This window comes from Ahaetulla prasina, chromosome 2 (assembly GCF_028640845.1).
Source record: "Ahaetulla prasina isolate Xishuangbanna chromosome 2, ASM2864084v1, whole genome shotgun sequence".
NCBI lineage: Eukaryota > Metazoa > Chordata > Lepidosauria > Squamata > Colubridae > Ahaetulla > Ahaetulla prasina.
In genome coordinates, this window is record NC_080540.1 from 92694766 (window position 1) to 92710181 (window position 15416).

A 15416-nucleotide genomic window follows, 5' to 3' on the forward strand; every position below is an offset into this window, starting at 1 on the left:
TAGATTTTAAAGTTATTGGTTTTAAGGGTTTTTTTATTATTTATATTGTTTTTTAAATTCGGCAATAGAATAAGTTTTTTAATTGTTGTTTTTTAATTTGTATTTATATGTATTTTAACTGCCTGTGAACCGCCCTGAGTCCTTAGGGAGATAGGGCGGTATATAAATTTGAAAAATAAATAAATAAATAAATAAATGATGACTAGCTGATACTGACAGAACTGATGCTGTAATGTGATGCAGTCACATGACATCATGCTGAACAATCATGCTGCTTAACGATGCCAGGCCTTAGTGTGGTCACTAAATGAGGATTACCTATACTGTGATTTTTATGCCAAATTGCAGTGGCAGATTTTTGCCTTTTTTTTTTTTTTTTTGGCTTTTTGCTTAGCAACCAAGTGATAGAATTTTCTCACCATCTCCTCAGTGAAGTTTTTAGACAACAGTGGCAGGGATTTTGAGTGATCACTGCTCCTTCAGTTTTCAGTATTTGCTCCTCTAGAAAGACAGCAACTGCTGCAATTCTCAGTTTAAAAGCAGAAACCTTTGCATCTCTTGTATTTTATTCTTAAGGCTCTGTTTTGGTACTCAGATTTTACTCAGGTACCCCTTCCTAATAAAGTCAATATCATCTGGCGAGGTTTCAAAAACTAGTATGTAAGAAATGTACATTACCCTTTCATTTTCCCCCTCTCATTTTTTCCCCTTCTCAATTCAAATTCCTGAGATTGATTGATTGATTTGACACAAAATCTTTTTTTTAGGGGGGGGGGAATCTGAATTCTACGATATAATTTGAGCACACTATTGTATTCCTGTGGCCCACCAAATATATCTATATGTATAAGGGGATTCTGGAAAAAAAACGGCAGTGGCAGATACAAGTTCTTTGTTGAATAGCTGGAGAATACTTTGTATTAGGCTGCATTGGTAATTTATTCCAGTTTAAAAGAACTTTTTAAAGGTTATCTTCCAGATATATGTATGTACTATATTGCTTGATATTTCCTCTTCAAAACCTCTCCAGCTAATCCCCCCCTGTCTTTTTTAGGGAGGGACTTAGAAGATCTCAGAGGAAAATGCATGGTGGTGAGATAAACTGGCCAATTAACAATGTGTCATGCTTTCGTTTCATAATTTACAGGGTCCCAAAGGATCAAAAGGAGAGCAAGGAAACCCTGGAGTAATGGGACAGAAAGGAGAGATAGGAGAAATGGGCTTATCTGGTCCACCGGTATGGTCTGCTTTCAGTACAACTTGGTTTTTTGTCAAAGAGTAGCTAATATATGGCTGCTTATTATAGTATCTGTAGTAGAACAAGCATTTTTTTTTTACTGCTGAATTCTATACATCAGGAGCTTTTGAACTTTTGCTAAGGAAGCCACCCTGAGAGACGATTACCAGGTTTTCTTTTACAGCATAGATAGGCCGTTTGCTCAGCCTTCACAGTTACACAGATTGCTAGGACAGCCATCTTCTCAAGATGTTCCTTTAAACCATATTATACCTCTCTCTGTTTCTTTTTCTGACTCACATGCAGGCACTCAGCATATTCAGACACTATCCACTCAGCTTAGCCCCAGACATTTTAAGCAGGGCTGTAGAAGGAAGGGGAAATATGTGAGACCCCCCTGAACAATTTTTGCTTTTTGGACTGAGGGAAGCTTATTTCCCTTTCCTCCTACCTATATGACAAGTGCCAGGGAAGTCAGAAGATCCAGGCAGTTCAAATGGGTACAAATATTTACTGCAAACTTTAGCTCTCTAGAAGAATCTGAACTACTAATGGACCAAGCAATTTGGCGGTAGATAAGAGTCAATGGAATTCAAGGTGGGCAGGACTTAGATCTCTTGTGAGTGCAAAGGGACTCAAAACTGATGAGGCGTTTGACCCCTCCTCAGGCTCAACCTGGTCATCACTTACACTATACTTCTCAAAGCTTGATTGGACGAAGGATAAGGCCACAAATACTGTCTAGTGCAGACTGCATATTTCTCCGTCTTAATGGCACAAAATCATGAATATAACTTTGGATTAGATAAAAAAAACATGGGTGGTAATCCTAAGGCTAAGTATCATCTGAAACACATAGGTTGCCCATTTATAACTGGGGCTTTAATTTGAAGCTTTTCAGCTTCAAACTACTTAATACGCAACAATAATTCTGTTCTACTATTATGATGAAACTTCCAGAATCTATACAATCCTGCCTTTTATGCCATTCTCTTTTTGTTTAAGTCATCTATTTTTCTTATAAATTGATCTTGGCACCCAATTGAATTAAAGTCCATTTTTTCTTTCTCCTTTCTGTTCCAATATAAAATAAGCCCAGATCTGGGAGTAGAAAGTGATCAATGTAAAAATTGGAATCAAAGAAGCCACAATCATAAAAGGAACATTTCTCAATACAGGAGATGTTTTGAAATCTTTTTTGCGACTAAAAAACTTATAAATGTCAGACATGTATAATATAGATTTGTTTACTTTGTTTATTTGTTTAATATACTGTATGTGGCTGCCCATCACAAGTACACGAACCAAGGCAGCTAACCAGTGGTGGGATTCAAGTAATTTAACAACCGGTTCTCTGCCCTAATGATTTCTTCCAACAACCAGTTCACCAAACTGCTCAGAAAGTTAACAACCGGTTCTCCCGAAGTGGTGCGAACTGGCTGAATCCCACCACTGCAGCTAACCATTAAAAAGAAAATTAAAACAGTAAACAAAATTATAAATAACATATATAGCTGTTGAGCAACCAAACTACACATTACATCAACACCAACATCCTCCCAGTTTGCATAAACAAAAAATGGGCTCACCCACACCCATTTATGTTTATCTTTCATCTTTTTTTATCTGACATTATGGAAATATGCATGCATGTTGGATTTTGATGTACGTAACACTACTACGTAACTACTGAAATCACATATAGTATTTTCCCTCTAATAAATCAGTTTTCACTGAAACCCCTTGTTTGATATTACATCAGTACATTTTATAATGACTACTTCAGTTTTCCACTCTTCATATGTTAATGTTTTGATAAAAGCCACTACAAAGAAGAAGAACTATGTTAAAAGCTGATATAAATATGTTAGTGTATTTGTAAATCATAATAAATCTTCTATCCTAGAGAGCTATATGCCTCAAGAGGAGTGAAATAGCTTCTTTATGCGGCTATGGAGTTTGGCCCACCTCAGTGTTGGTTCTAGTTGGCCAAAGAAACCAACCACTTGATGACAATCAAACTATCTTTGCCATTCACTGTGGAGACATGACTCCCTTGCTGATAATAGTATATGTTAGAGAGGTTTTCCCAAACTATGTGATTATCTGGTTATGGATATAAGAGCCAGGAGAAAAACAATCTTTCAAGCAAAAAATCCTTCTCCTGAAGAATAATGGGATAATCAGCTCAAATAACACTTCCAGAGAAAGCAAAGTGACTTGTCTTCCTGTATCAAGAATTAGAAGAAGATGGCTCAGCAGTTAAAGAAATTGAGCTTGTCAGTTGGAAAGCTGTCAACCGGGGTTCAAAACCTGAGCACTGTGCAATAGGGTGAGCTCCTGTTACTTGCTTCAGCTCCTGCCCACCTAGCAGGTTGAAAGCATGCAAATGCGAGTAGATAAATAGGTACACTTTGGTTGGAAGTTAACAGCATTCTAGGTGCCACATGACCACAGAAATGTCTTTGGACAATATTGGCTTTCTCAGCTAAGAAATGGAGATCAGCATGACTGGACAGGAGAAAACTTACTCTTTATCTAGAACTATCTTCAGATACCATTATTTTTATTTATTACTATTTAGGGTATTGATGGACCTAAAGGAGAACCTGGGACACCCTGCGAGCAAAACCTTGTAAGTTGTCACCAACTTGACTATATACTTGTCAAATATCAAATTACTATCAAAATATGCCAAGGTGCAAAATTACAAAAAATTACAAAAAATTATAAAAGCAATAGTCCAATTTTCTGTAATAAACGCATTTGTGTGCTTGTTCTGAGCATGTGATAAATAAGGTAGTTGGGGGGAAAAAGTAAAATGTACAGTTAAAATGTAATTTAAATACACATAGAAGTATTAAAATGCTGATTGGTTTCACTGAGTCTTCAGGGAATTTAAGGGTGTTTTCATATCTGGAATCAAGTCATTTATTTGGAAATTATTCATTTAAGTTGGATGGCGAGGCTGCTTATATTCAGGAATAGTTTAAGATCATAACATAAAGCTGGAGATTACAACCTCTCCAGAGATTGTACAACTACAATCTTTAAGACTGTAGTTCCAGACACAGAGAGGCTAAGGAGCCATATATTCTGGTCTTTTTCACAAGGTGGTAGATGTTTTCAACTACAATATGGCTTTAAGGTAGGAAGCAGTAATTATCTGTTACTTACTGCAAAATAACACAAGGTTGTGTGATAAATTTTCAACAGTCTTGGTTAGAAAGAGCTTCAAGACTCACAAAAAGATAAAAAGCCACAAATTGCCCATCTCTGATACAGTTTTGCTTCACACGTATGAAATTCCTGCCTAGATTGTTGTATGCCATGATCATGCATCTCTGCTGTTTTCTGGCAGGCTTTATTGCTGCGTTGTAGAACTTGTACCCATTGAGTATTTCAGGAAAAATGTACTCAGAAACGCAGTGTATGATATTACAGTAATATTGCAATTCTAAAGAGATGGGCACCCTTAAACCTGTAAAAGTTTGATGCATCACGGGGATACAGAAGGCTTTGCAGAAAACAATATACTATACCTAGGCTCACTCTTTAGAGGAACAACTTTAAACTATTTTCCCAATCTATAATTTCTGTGCTTTTTCAATGACATCCCACTTTTCATTTTGAAGAGTTATCTTTCTTCCTGTGTGGTTTTACAGTTCAGATTTGTAATGTCATTTACATGTGCAGATCATACCTGAACCAGGGCCTCCTGGTGTACCAGGTCTACCAGGTCCACCAGGTCCTATGGTAAGTGTTACCACAACCTTTTTCATGCACAAGTAGCTTGTCTGGGCTATTGACAGCTCTGCAGTTTATATGACCGCCCCCTCCGACCAAGCAGATCTCTATGAATTTTTTTTAAAAAACCCAACCTTTGATGATCATTGCACACATTTACAGATAGCTCTCAAGTTACATCCATTCATTCAGCAAACCTGGATGAATGGTAGTTACACTGGCCAGTGCAGTGTAGTCGTGTGATCAATTTTGGGGCACTTGGCAACTAGCTTTCATTTACAGCTGGTTGCAGCATCCCATGGTCACTTTCTCCTGCCTTGCATGAGCTGCTTCTACTTCAAATCCCCCCCACCCGCCTATTTCTTGCCATATCTGACTTTTGGGCCACCCTGCTTGGCTTCGCTACCTTTGCCACCCTCCGGTCACTGCCTCCTGCTGATCTTTGCTATCTTCTTCTCCCATTGCTAATCCAAGTTCCAGGGACTGGACAAGGATCCATCCTCAGGATACATACAGCGATTGCCAAAGGACAGTGGGGCTTCATCTGTCAAAGAGAGCTCACCAGGCCCAGCGGGGGAGGATGCAGCAGGACATAGCTGGCAGAGCAGGAGAGCGGGCAGAGCTGCCCCATCTTCTGCTTCAAGAAGCAATAGGCCATAGACCATGAAAAGGACAGTGCAATGCTCCAATGAGGCAACAACAGCTCCCTGGGCAAAGATGCAGTTGTTCAGGAGGTGCTTTTTGTGTGATGGTGGAACTGAAAGGAGTAGTGGGATGAGGGCTTCACAGAGGCCTTCGCATGAAGAGTTTCACAGAGGCAGAAACTCCTCAGCTCATTTGGAAGTGTTCTTAGGGAATTGACCTATGGACTTCAGGAAGGGGTGGCGGCAATCTCAGTGCCAACTGAGCATACCCTTAGACTCTCTGTTTGTTCAGCCTAGCCTTCTTCCGGCAAGGCCTCAAAAAGGACTTGCAACTTCCAACATGAGCTTAACTACTGCTTTACTTACTGATGGAAATTCTAGTCCCAATTAGGGTCATAACCCAAGGATTACTTGTACAATGCATGTACAATTGTGCAAACCTTCCTGAATTAAATGCCTATTTATGTATCTGGACTGTTGGGCAAATGTAGAATGATACCCTCAACATTAGGGAGCCAAACCCACCTTGTAACATTTTTTTGTTTGTTTGTTTGTTTGTTTTGGTGATTATGAAGCTAAACCTTAGACTGATGCTTAGAAATATAATTAAATATTTATTAGCAGTTTCCCATGTATCTGAGAGATAAAATTAGGAAATAGTTTTGAATACAAGATGAAGTATTCCTGTATACCAAGATAAACAAACATTTAGAATTGAGTTTTTAATATTGGGTATTGATAATAACATTAACAGGAATGAGTAATAAGGCCCCACAAATATTGATGTAAAACAATTTTGTTCCCAGCAAGTATGGGTTATCTTGGAAAAGTCTGGAATTGATTGGGGAAATTCAGCTTTGTAATGCTGACATTTTGAGCACAAATGTTTCAAACTTCCAATAGTATTGTAGAATATTTTACAAATGAATACTTGTTGTCTCTAGGGTCCTCAAGGAATACAAGGACATAAGGTGAGTCCTTAATAGCTAAACCTGGGACAATAGTACATATATTACTACTAATATGTGTCGCATCGCTATTGTAATAATGCATGACATCAATTCATTTTATTTATTTATAAAATTCCCAAAGGAATATCACTTGCTGAGATATTTTCCCTTTATTCCTTCATCAGCCCTTCTATGGGTCTATAATTTCTGCACACTCCATTCTCTCCATCAAGAACACCCTTTAAAGTTGTACTTGGAGACCCTGTATATGTATGTATCAATAGCAGTACATGGAGCTAAACTCTGTAGGCCACCTAGAGACCCAATTTTTATGGCCAAGCTCTGCATCCTGTCCTGGGGCAGTGTTATAGATCAGGGGTCTCCAACCTTGGCAATTTTAAGACTTGTGGACTTCAACTCCCAGAATTCCTCAGCCAGCTTTCTGGCTGAGGAACTCTGGGAGTTGAAGTCTACAAGTATTAAAGTTGCCAAGGTTGGAGACCCCTGTTATAGATTATCTAATAACATGACCTCAAAACTCACTTTCAGCTTTCAAACCCAGATGGTCTACAAAGACTGTTTCGAATAGTTCAATTTTTTGTCTCTTTTGAAAAGGAATGAAAGAGTGGGTAAGTATTGTCTCAACAATGAGGCTGTTCCAAAGAACAATGAGAAAACATCTTCTCATTCCACATAATCTTCCGACTGCACTGAAGCACCTTCAATGAGAGAAGGGTCACAAATGGATTATAAGTAGATATAAACCTGTAGCTTTAAAAAGGTCTTATTTTCAAATGTTCTATTGTTATATTGCAGGGCCCTCAAGGAAGTCAAGGACAAAAGGTGTGTCATAAAAAATTTTAATCTACATAATCTACATAAACCTCTCCTGTCTGTTTATCTGTTTGCAACCTTCAATGAGTTGAAACTGTGCCTCAGGGCAACCATTTTTGAATCAAGGTACCTCAAATCTCCTAATTTAACAGAATGCATGGAGCATCCACGACCCATTTATTCCTGGGTGCCTGAAATTTCGAAGATCTTCAGACTAGTTGTATTTGCATACTTGTCTCCATCGCAGAATTGCCACAGGCAGCTTCAATTGTGAGATTGTGATTTCTGGTACTCCCTGTCAGCTTCCCATAAGTAAAGTCAGTGTAGAAGACAGCAGGAAGTTGAAAGTTACTCCCACTCTCACTATTTTTTTACCTGCCCATGGTCAATCTTTCTACTTCTATATTGACAAACAAAAGACATAACAGGTCATGTGTTGTCTTGTATATTTTATAATTGTAAAGTAGATCTTGAATGCAAAACTTCTCAATAGGCATTGAGAAGTTAATTTATAATAGAACATTGATCTGACAAAAAAGTAGGCAGGCTATACAAGTATAAAGTATTTTATTTAGATGATCAATTCTGATTGTGGATTTAGAAGGTGGAATCAACAGCAGTTTATTTCTTTGGTAAAACAACTTTGCAAGAAGTTTTCAAAGACATTTTTTCAAGAAGTCTATAGAAACATTCACCTAAATCAGGACTCAAATTGGGGGAATATCTTACATAAAAATTCAATTTCAACCTGTTCTGATGCAAATACTCCAAAATCACTGTATATTTAGCAGTGGTGGGTTTCAAATTTTTTTACTACTGGTTCTGTGGGTTTTGCTTGGTGGGCGTGGCGTGGCTTGGTGAGTGTGGCTTGGTGGGCATGGCAGAGAAGGATACTGTAAAATCTCCATTCCCACCGCACTCCAGGGGAACGATACAGTAAAATCTCCATTCCCATCCCACTCCAGGGGAAAGATACTGCAAAATCCCTATTTCCTCCTGATCAGCTGGGACTTGGGAGGCAGAGAATAGTTGGGGGCAGGGCCAGTCAGAATTTTTACTATCAGTTCTCCAGACTACTCAAAATTTACGCTACCGGTTCTCCAGAACTGGTCAGAACCTGCTGAAACCCACTTCTGATATTTAGCATAGATTTTTGAAAACAATAATTATGCACATACATCTCATCGTACTTACAAAGGAGTCTTTGGTCAGGAATAAGGGTGTTTGCAAATTCTTCTAATTTTTTTTCTCTAAAGAATTATTTCAGTTCTACAGTGCTAGGGAACATGCCTTACATTTGTTTATTTCCTAGTAAACAGTCTTGAAATGTATTAAATGTTGAAAAAACTAACAAACACTGTGGAATGACTTTTTCTCTCAGGTGTCGGTTGAACAAAAACCTATTGATTTATACAGGGGTTTCTCTACTGACTATATGGAGATTATTTTTGTTGCTTTTTTGTTGAGGGGAGGTGTGTTTAGTTTAAGTAAGGACAAAATATTAATAGACATGAATTATTTTTCAATAGTAATTTTTTCAAGGTACAGGAAACTGAAAAAAGCGCAAACTCTTTTCCTCTAATGAAGAAGATCCCTTTTTTTCCCCTTCCGTTCAATAATGCCTGATTCTCAGAGGCTGTCTGGACAAGTCCCTGCAGCTTTTTTGGAAAGCTTTTTTCTTTTCAGAAATAGTTTGCCATTATCTCCTTCCTAGGGCTGAGTGGGGGTGACTGGCCCAGAGTCACACAGATGCCTTTGTGCCTAAGGCAAGCTAGAACTCCCACTCTCCCAGTTTCTAGCCTGATGCCTTAACTACGACACCGAACATGGCAACTTTTTAAAAAGAATATGCTATTTTACATTTCCCTTGTGAAAAGTGGGTGCCATGCAACTCTGTGCAAACGCAACTAATTTATGAAGCAGACATAAAGCAGGTTATTAAATGGCACATGATTATTTGAAAGTCTAATCAAAATACTTGTTTTCCTTTAAGGGCTCAGAAGGTTCAAAGGGTTCAAAAGGTGAAAGTGGCCATAAAGGTGAAAAAGGACCCCTTGGGCCACATGTGAGTAACAGAGTCTTATGAAACCCGCCCACTAGAGCAGAGGAAATATCCCAAACCTTCCTGATAATTTTCATTTTCTGTAGGGTCCTCCTGGCACTCCTGGACTTATTGGTTTACCAGGTACCAAAGGGGAGAAGGTAAGAACTGAACATTTTTTAAAAAGATCATTAAAATGCATCACTCATTTTTGATGTGCTATAAAGTCACTTACATTTTGGATATACCGTGTTTCCCCGAAAGTAAGACCCTGTCTTATATTTTTTTGAACTCCGAAATAAACGCTTGGGCTTATTTTCAGGGAGGTCTTATTATTTTGGGGCATGTGGAAGAAAACAGAGGAAATGGCGGGGACTATCTGTGCATGCATTTAAATAATTTCAGGGAGGGCTTATTTTCAGGGGGGGCTTATTTTACTGCAAGCGCTCAAAGGCCCAATTGGGCTTATTATCAGGGGATGTCTTATTTTCGGGAAAACAGGGTATCTAGCATACCATAACAGATTAAATCCTTCTGTCATGAAAGATCATTGGGCATTTGATTCTGCCCAAATTCTTGTATCTACTGAAAGGATCTACAATTTTAGAAAGAAGGTAGCTCTGCCAGGGAAGCAAACAGTTGCACTAGGGACAACACCGATTCTCATACATTTAAATTCAGGGATGCATTTTAGCCAGGTTGCCTAAATCAAATACAGGAGGAAATCTGCTATCTGTGTTTGTAATTTTTTTTAAAAAATCTACAAAAATAATAAAAAAGTTTTATCGCCTTTGCTTTCTTTTTGCCCTGCTAAAATGACTGATGAACCTAAAGTTATGCTGAATAAGGGTTTGCATTATCCTAATACAGTACATGGAAATTAGTAGGAGATAAAATAGGATATTGCTTAATTTTCCCATTGAGGCTAAATCTACTAACACACTCCGATTCTTTATTTTTTATATATATAAATTATAGACTTAACATAACCCAGTTAATGTGCCATTCCACTGTCATCTCATCAATGTTCTCTATTTCTCCTTTTTAATAATGCAGGGAAAGCCAGGGGAACCAGGATTAGATGTAAGTAATCAATAATTTACCTACACAGTGTCATCAGTATGTTATCAAGTAATATAGAAAATAATTCAGATCCTGAGTTCCCCAACTTTCTGGCTTTATGCGCCAATGGGGAGGGTGGAGGGTGGATGATTATGCATGAGTGGCTGGCAAGCACACATGTGCGCAGCTCCATTTACGTGAGTGGTGTACCCACACACCCACTGCTCGTGCAAATGGAGTGGCATGCACACACTTGCCTACTGCTCGTGCAAGTGGGGATGTGTGCATGCTGGCCTGCTGTTTCCATGGCCCAGTTGCAAATAGCCCAGAGGTTGGGGACCCCTGATTTAGATAATTAATTAATTTTAGATACCGTATATACTCAAGTATAAGCCGACCCGAATATAAGCCGAGGTACCTAATTTTACCACAAAAAACTGGGAAAAACTATTGACTCGAGTATAAGCCTAGGGTGGGAAATGAGGCAGCTACTGGTCAATGTAAAAAATAAAGATAGAGCCAAGTAAAATAACATGAATATTTATTTGAACGAAAATTGCAAAACGTCTACTCTGCAATTGTGCTGGGAAAGCCCAGGGTTGCCCGAGCATGAAAAAGCAAGAGAAGATAGTAAAGCAATAACCCAGTTCTCAAACCGCTTGTTCCAGCCTAAAGTATAGGGTCAACTAGAAGAGCGATCCGGAGAGAGAGCTCTGAGGACTGGGGCAGGGAAAGGCCGCTGAGGAAGGAGGATTCCCAGCTCTAAACAAAGGGAAATCCCGGCAGACCCCCAAGGGAAGGAAGGGGACGGGCTGACTCACCGAGCATCTGGCTGAAGAGCAGCTGCTCCAGGTCGCCCAGCACGGTGACTACTAGCTCGAGCGGTTTGACTTCGGCGTAAGGCCCCCGCGGGATGCGGCTGCGAGGAAACCATTTAAAAGCCCAGCTTCTGAAGCACGGAGGGAGAAGAAAGAAAGCCCTGGCGGTGCAGTGAGAGGGCGGGGCGGGGGAGCCGCCAGCCTTCTCGGCCGACGCTTTCACCGTTCAGCTGGACTGGGACCGGCTTGGCTCGGGTCCGCAGTAACTCCCGCCAGGCTGTGCCGCGAGGAAACCATTTAAAAGCCCAGCTTCTGAAGCACGGAGGGAGAAGAAAGAAAGCCCTGGCGGTGCAGTGAGAGGGCGGGGCGGGGGAGCCGCCAGCCTTCTCGGCCGACGCCACCATTCGGCTGGACTGGGACCGCTTGGCCTGGGTCCGCAGTAACTCCCGCCAGGCTGTGCCGCGAGGAAACCATTTAAAAGCCCAGCTTCTGAAGCACGGAGGGAGAAGAAAGAAAGCCCTGGTGGTGCAGTGAGAGGGCGGGGCGGGGGAGCCGCCAGCCTTCTTGGCCGACGCTTTCACCGTTCGGCTGGACTGGGACCGGCTTGGCTCGGGTCCGCAGTAACTCCCGCCAGGCTGTGCCGCAAGGAAACCATTTAAAAGCCCAGCTTCTGAAGCACGGAGGGAGAAGAAAGAAAGCCCTGCCGGTGCAGTGAGAGGCGGGCGGGAGCCGCCAGCCTTCTCGCCAACGCCGCATGTCGGGAAACCTCCTCCTCAGCCGAGAAGGCTGGCGGCTCGCCCGCGCAGACCGAGCCAAGCGGTCCCAGTCCAGCCGAACGGTGAAAGCGACATGCCGAGCGCCGCTCCGCTTTCACCGTTCGGCTGGACTGGGACCGGCTTGGCTCGGGTCCGCGCGGCGAACTGCTCAGCCTTGGGCAAATCCCGCCTCTTTGGTGTCTCCTGTGCGGGGTTCCCGAAGTACATCGAGACGTAGACTCGAGTATAAGCCGAGGGGGCGCTTTTCAGCACAAAAAACGTGCTGAAAAACTCGGCTTATACTCGAGTATATACGGTAATTAATTTAGATAATGGTTAACAACTGTGGTGTTTGCTTAATGATTGTAGATTTGCTTAAGGACCACTGCAAAAAATATTGTAAAATTGATTTACAAGTCTGGCCTGTTTTATGGCCATTATAACATATGACCATAATGGGCAGACTTCATTATGGTCATATGTTGAGGAATTCCTGTAATGCAATCAAGACCAGAACTGTTTGTTGTTATAAAAATGACTAGTTTATACTAGTATGTAAAAGTAAAAAGCTGAGGTTTGATGTTACTAGCTTATTCTACTGCACCAAAGGGAGTCAGAAGTCAACGCCTTTTCTTTCTTTCTTCCCCCTCTTTTGTACACATTTCCTTTCCCTTTTCCCTCCCCTATCTTTTCTATTGTTTTCTTTTGTATTTTTGTATTTTATATTATAAATAATAAAAAAGACAAGAACTGAAAAAGCATCAAATGATTCAAAGTACAGATTGTGCAAAGAAGCGGAAGAAACAATACATCATATACTCAGCTCATGCAAGATCACACAAACCGATTATAAACAATGACATAATATACTTGTCAAAATGATTCACTGGAACATCTGTAAAATACCATGTGCTTGTAATGAAAAACTGGTAGTTAAAAAAAAGTGATAAAGTCATAAAAAATGAGAAGGTTAAAATATTGTGGATTTCTGAATACAAGCTGATATAGTTTAGGCTCATAACACACCAGATTGAACTGAAGTTGAAAAGGAGAAAGTATGGACAATTGATTTGGTAATACTAGGGAATCGTAGAAGAAGACAAAGAATTGGAGATCACAAAATATCAAGTTTTGAAAATTGAAATTGAAAGATTATGGCATAAACCAGCTATGGTAGATATCAGCACCCTGGGTGCCATATCAAAAAATCTTGGACAGCACTTAGAAAGCCTGTACATTGACAAAATTTTCATCTGTCAATTACAAAACGTCATATCGCTTGGATCTGCACGTATACTAACTACACCAATACATTACAACATCCAATATTATTGGGAAGAGTTTGATGAATATGAAGGCCAATGTCAGCTAAAGTATTGGCAGCTGCGATTCCACATTGTTATGGATATAGTAATAATGGATAGTCCTGTGAATCCCTGGGGGTTGATACTGACTCTTGTGGAAGGTGATCACATTCATAGATTGGATCTGGCCAGGGGCTCCAGATAAAAAACACCCATTTAATACCCTGTTGTGCTCCAATTGAAGGAAAGTGGACAGTGGCTCAGAAGGTGTTGATGACGCTATTCTTAGCTCCCTTCCTGGCCATGCGATCCAAAATGGAGCTACTTTTAAGAGATTGAACATAATTCCAGAACCTATGTTCTGCCCAGTAATTCTGCCTTGTTTAATTCTGCTTTGGTTTATCAAGAAAAGTGGACTATGATTACTAGGTAGGCCTTTTAATATGGGTCTACCACTTGTGGAGTTATAGAAATGTTCATAAAGAATGACTCACTTTATGTCTTCCCTATATACTTTGAAATAACATGCAAAAAAAGTTAGAGTTTTATGCCTCCTTGGGAATTCATTGGGAATATATTATGACAGTGCTAAAAAAATTAGTTTACAACCAATTTCCAACCACTTCTGACTTTCACAGCCTTTCTTACTCACATGATTGCCATTATAGTCAGTACACACTATCCGGTGCCTGACCTGAATTTTTCACTCCCTTTCAGAGCAGATTGTAGAGGAAGGGATTACAAGAGCAAACTGTTTGCTGTTTTACACCCCAAAAACCATGTGATGATGCCACCAACAGTGGGAAGGAGTCAGACAAAAGAAAGATTGTCTACAGAAACTGCTTTCTTCCCCCCCCTGCCGCCGCCCCCCAATGCATCCACAACTCTGATCACATTGCTTTTGATGTGCATCTTGTTCTCTTGAGATCCCTCTAGTCTCTCCACTTTGTGAGAGGTGATGGGAGGAAGGGGTCAAGCAAGAGAACTGTTCTGCCTACAGAAATTGCTTGCTTCCTCCTTCTGCACAGAGAAGAGAGAAGGTAGAGGAAGAGCCTACTATAAGCTGTTTTGGTAGTGCACCCATGGCTCCCAGCCTAGGCTCTAGCATATTTGCTTTGCTTTCAGTGTGTACAAGATAGTAAGCAGGCACTTGAGCACTCCCAAGGTAGAAGAGTGTTTAGAAAGCGAACAAAAGTGAAAAGTGTGAAACTGAGTGGTCTTGTCTCTTTTCCAGCCAGAAAGCACAATCAAAGTCACCTAATTTCCCATTTTAACAACCACTTAGGTTAGCAACAAGGTTGCTGGTTCCAATTAAGGTTGTTAGGTAAGATCTATCTGAAGTATTTACAATAAACTTTGTCCTTCAGCTGAATATTTGAAAAAAAGAGCTGTCTTAAAGTAGGTCATTCACTTCTGTTTTATAAATAAAAGACGGAAACTGAAAGCTAGCAGGTTGCCTGAGATTAAGTCTTCCAGGTTTTCTGTTTGCTGGATTCAGTGGCTATCAGTCATAGTTTCTGAGTAAATTAAAAACTGAACTCTAAACTACACATGGTTTGAATCGTAGATATCAGCCTTCTTCATATGGTCCCTATCATAAGGATGTCATAATGCAGTGCTGTTATCCTGTTCATTGAGTTTGAGTTCTATGCCATCTAGTGGCTTCTTAACAGATTTGGATATTATACACTTCAGAACCCCTATTAAGTGTATAACTCTGTGTGTTTGTGCGCATACACGTCTCTGTGGGTGTGCAACCTTATACATATACACATCAACACAAAAAAAATGTTTCTTCTTTCCTTTGAGAATGATTCTTGGATATACTTATTTGAAAGGAAGCAATGTGTTGTCTTTTGCTTTATGATTAATGTTATTCTTGTGTATAGAAGAATATACCATCTCATTTTTCTAGGGTTTCCCTGGCCTCCGAGGAGAAAAAGGAGAAAAAAGTGAAAGAGGAGAAAAGGTTGCTATCATTTCTAATTCTCTGAATAAATTCTTGCCTTGTTTTCAGCTCTTCA

The 15416-nt window shown here is 40.1% G+C and overlaps 1 protein-coding gene across 8 annotated transcripts in view; it reads left to right on the top strand.

The window, feature by feature from the left end:
• Window positions 1-15416, top strand: part of COL23A1 (collagen type XXIII alpha 1 chain) — a 336951-nt gene that overhangs the window by 310548 nt on the left and 10987 nt on the right. For all 8 annotated transcript variants that reach the window (XM_058170260.1, XM_058170258.1, XM_058170262.1 and 5 more), the window contains 9 exons: window positions 1148-1237; window positions 3822-3872; window positions 4934-4993; window positions 6573-6599; window positions 7395-7421; window positions 9406-9477; window positions 9561-9614; window positions 10510-10536; window positions 15308-15361. In XM_058170260.1, coding sequence (XP_058026243.1) covers window positions 1148-1237; window positions 3822-3872; window positions 4934-4993; window positions 6573-6599; window positions 7395-7421; window positions 9406-9477; window positions 9561-9614; window positions 10510-10536; window positions 15308-15361 — 462 coding nt within the window. The remainder of the gene's footprint in view (window positions 1-1147; window positions 1238-3821; window positions 3873-4933; window positions 4994-6572; window positions 6600-7394; window positions 7422-9405; window positions 9478-9560; window positions 9615-10509; window positions 10537-15307; window positions 15362-15416) is intronic.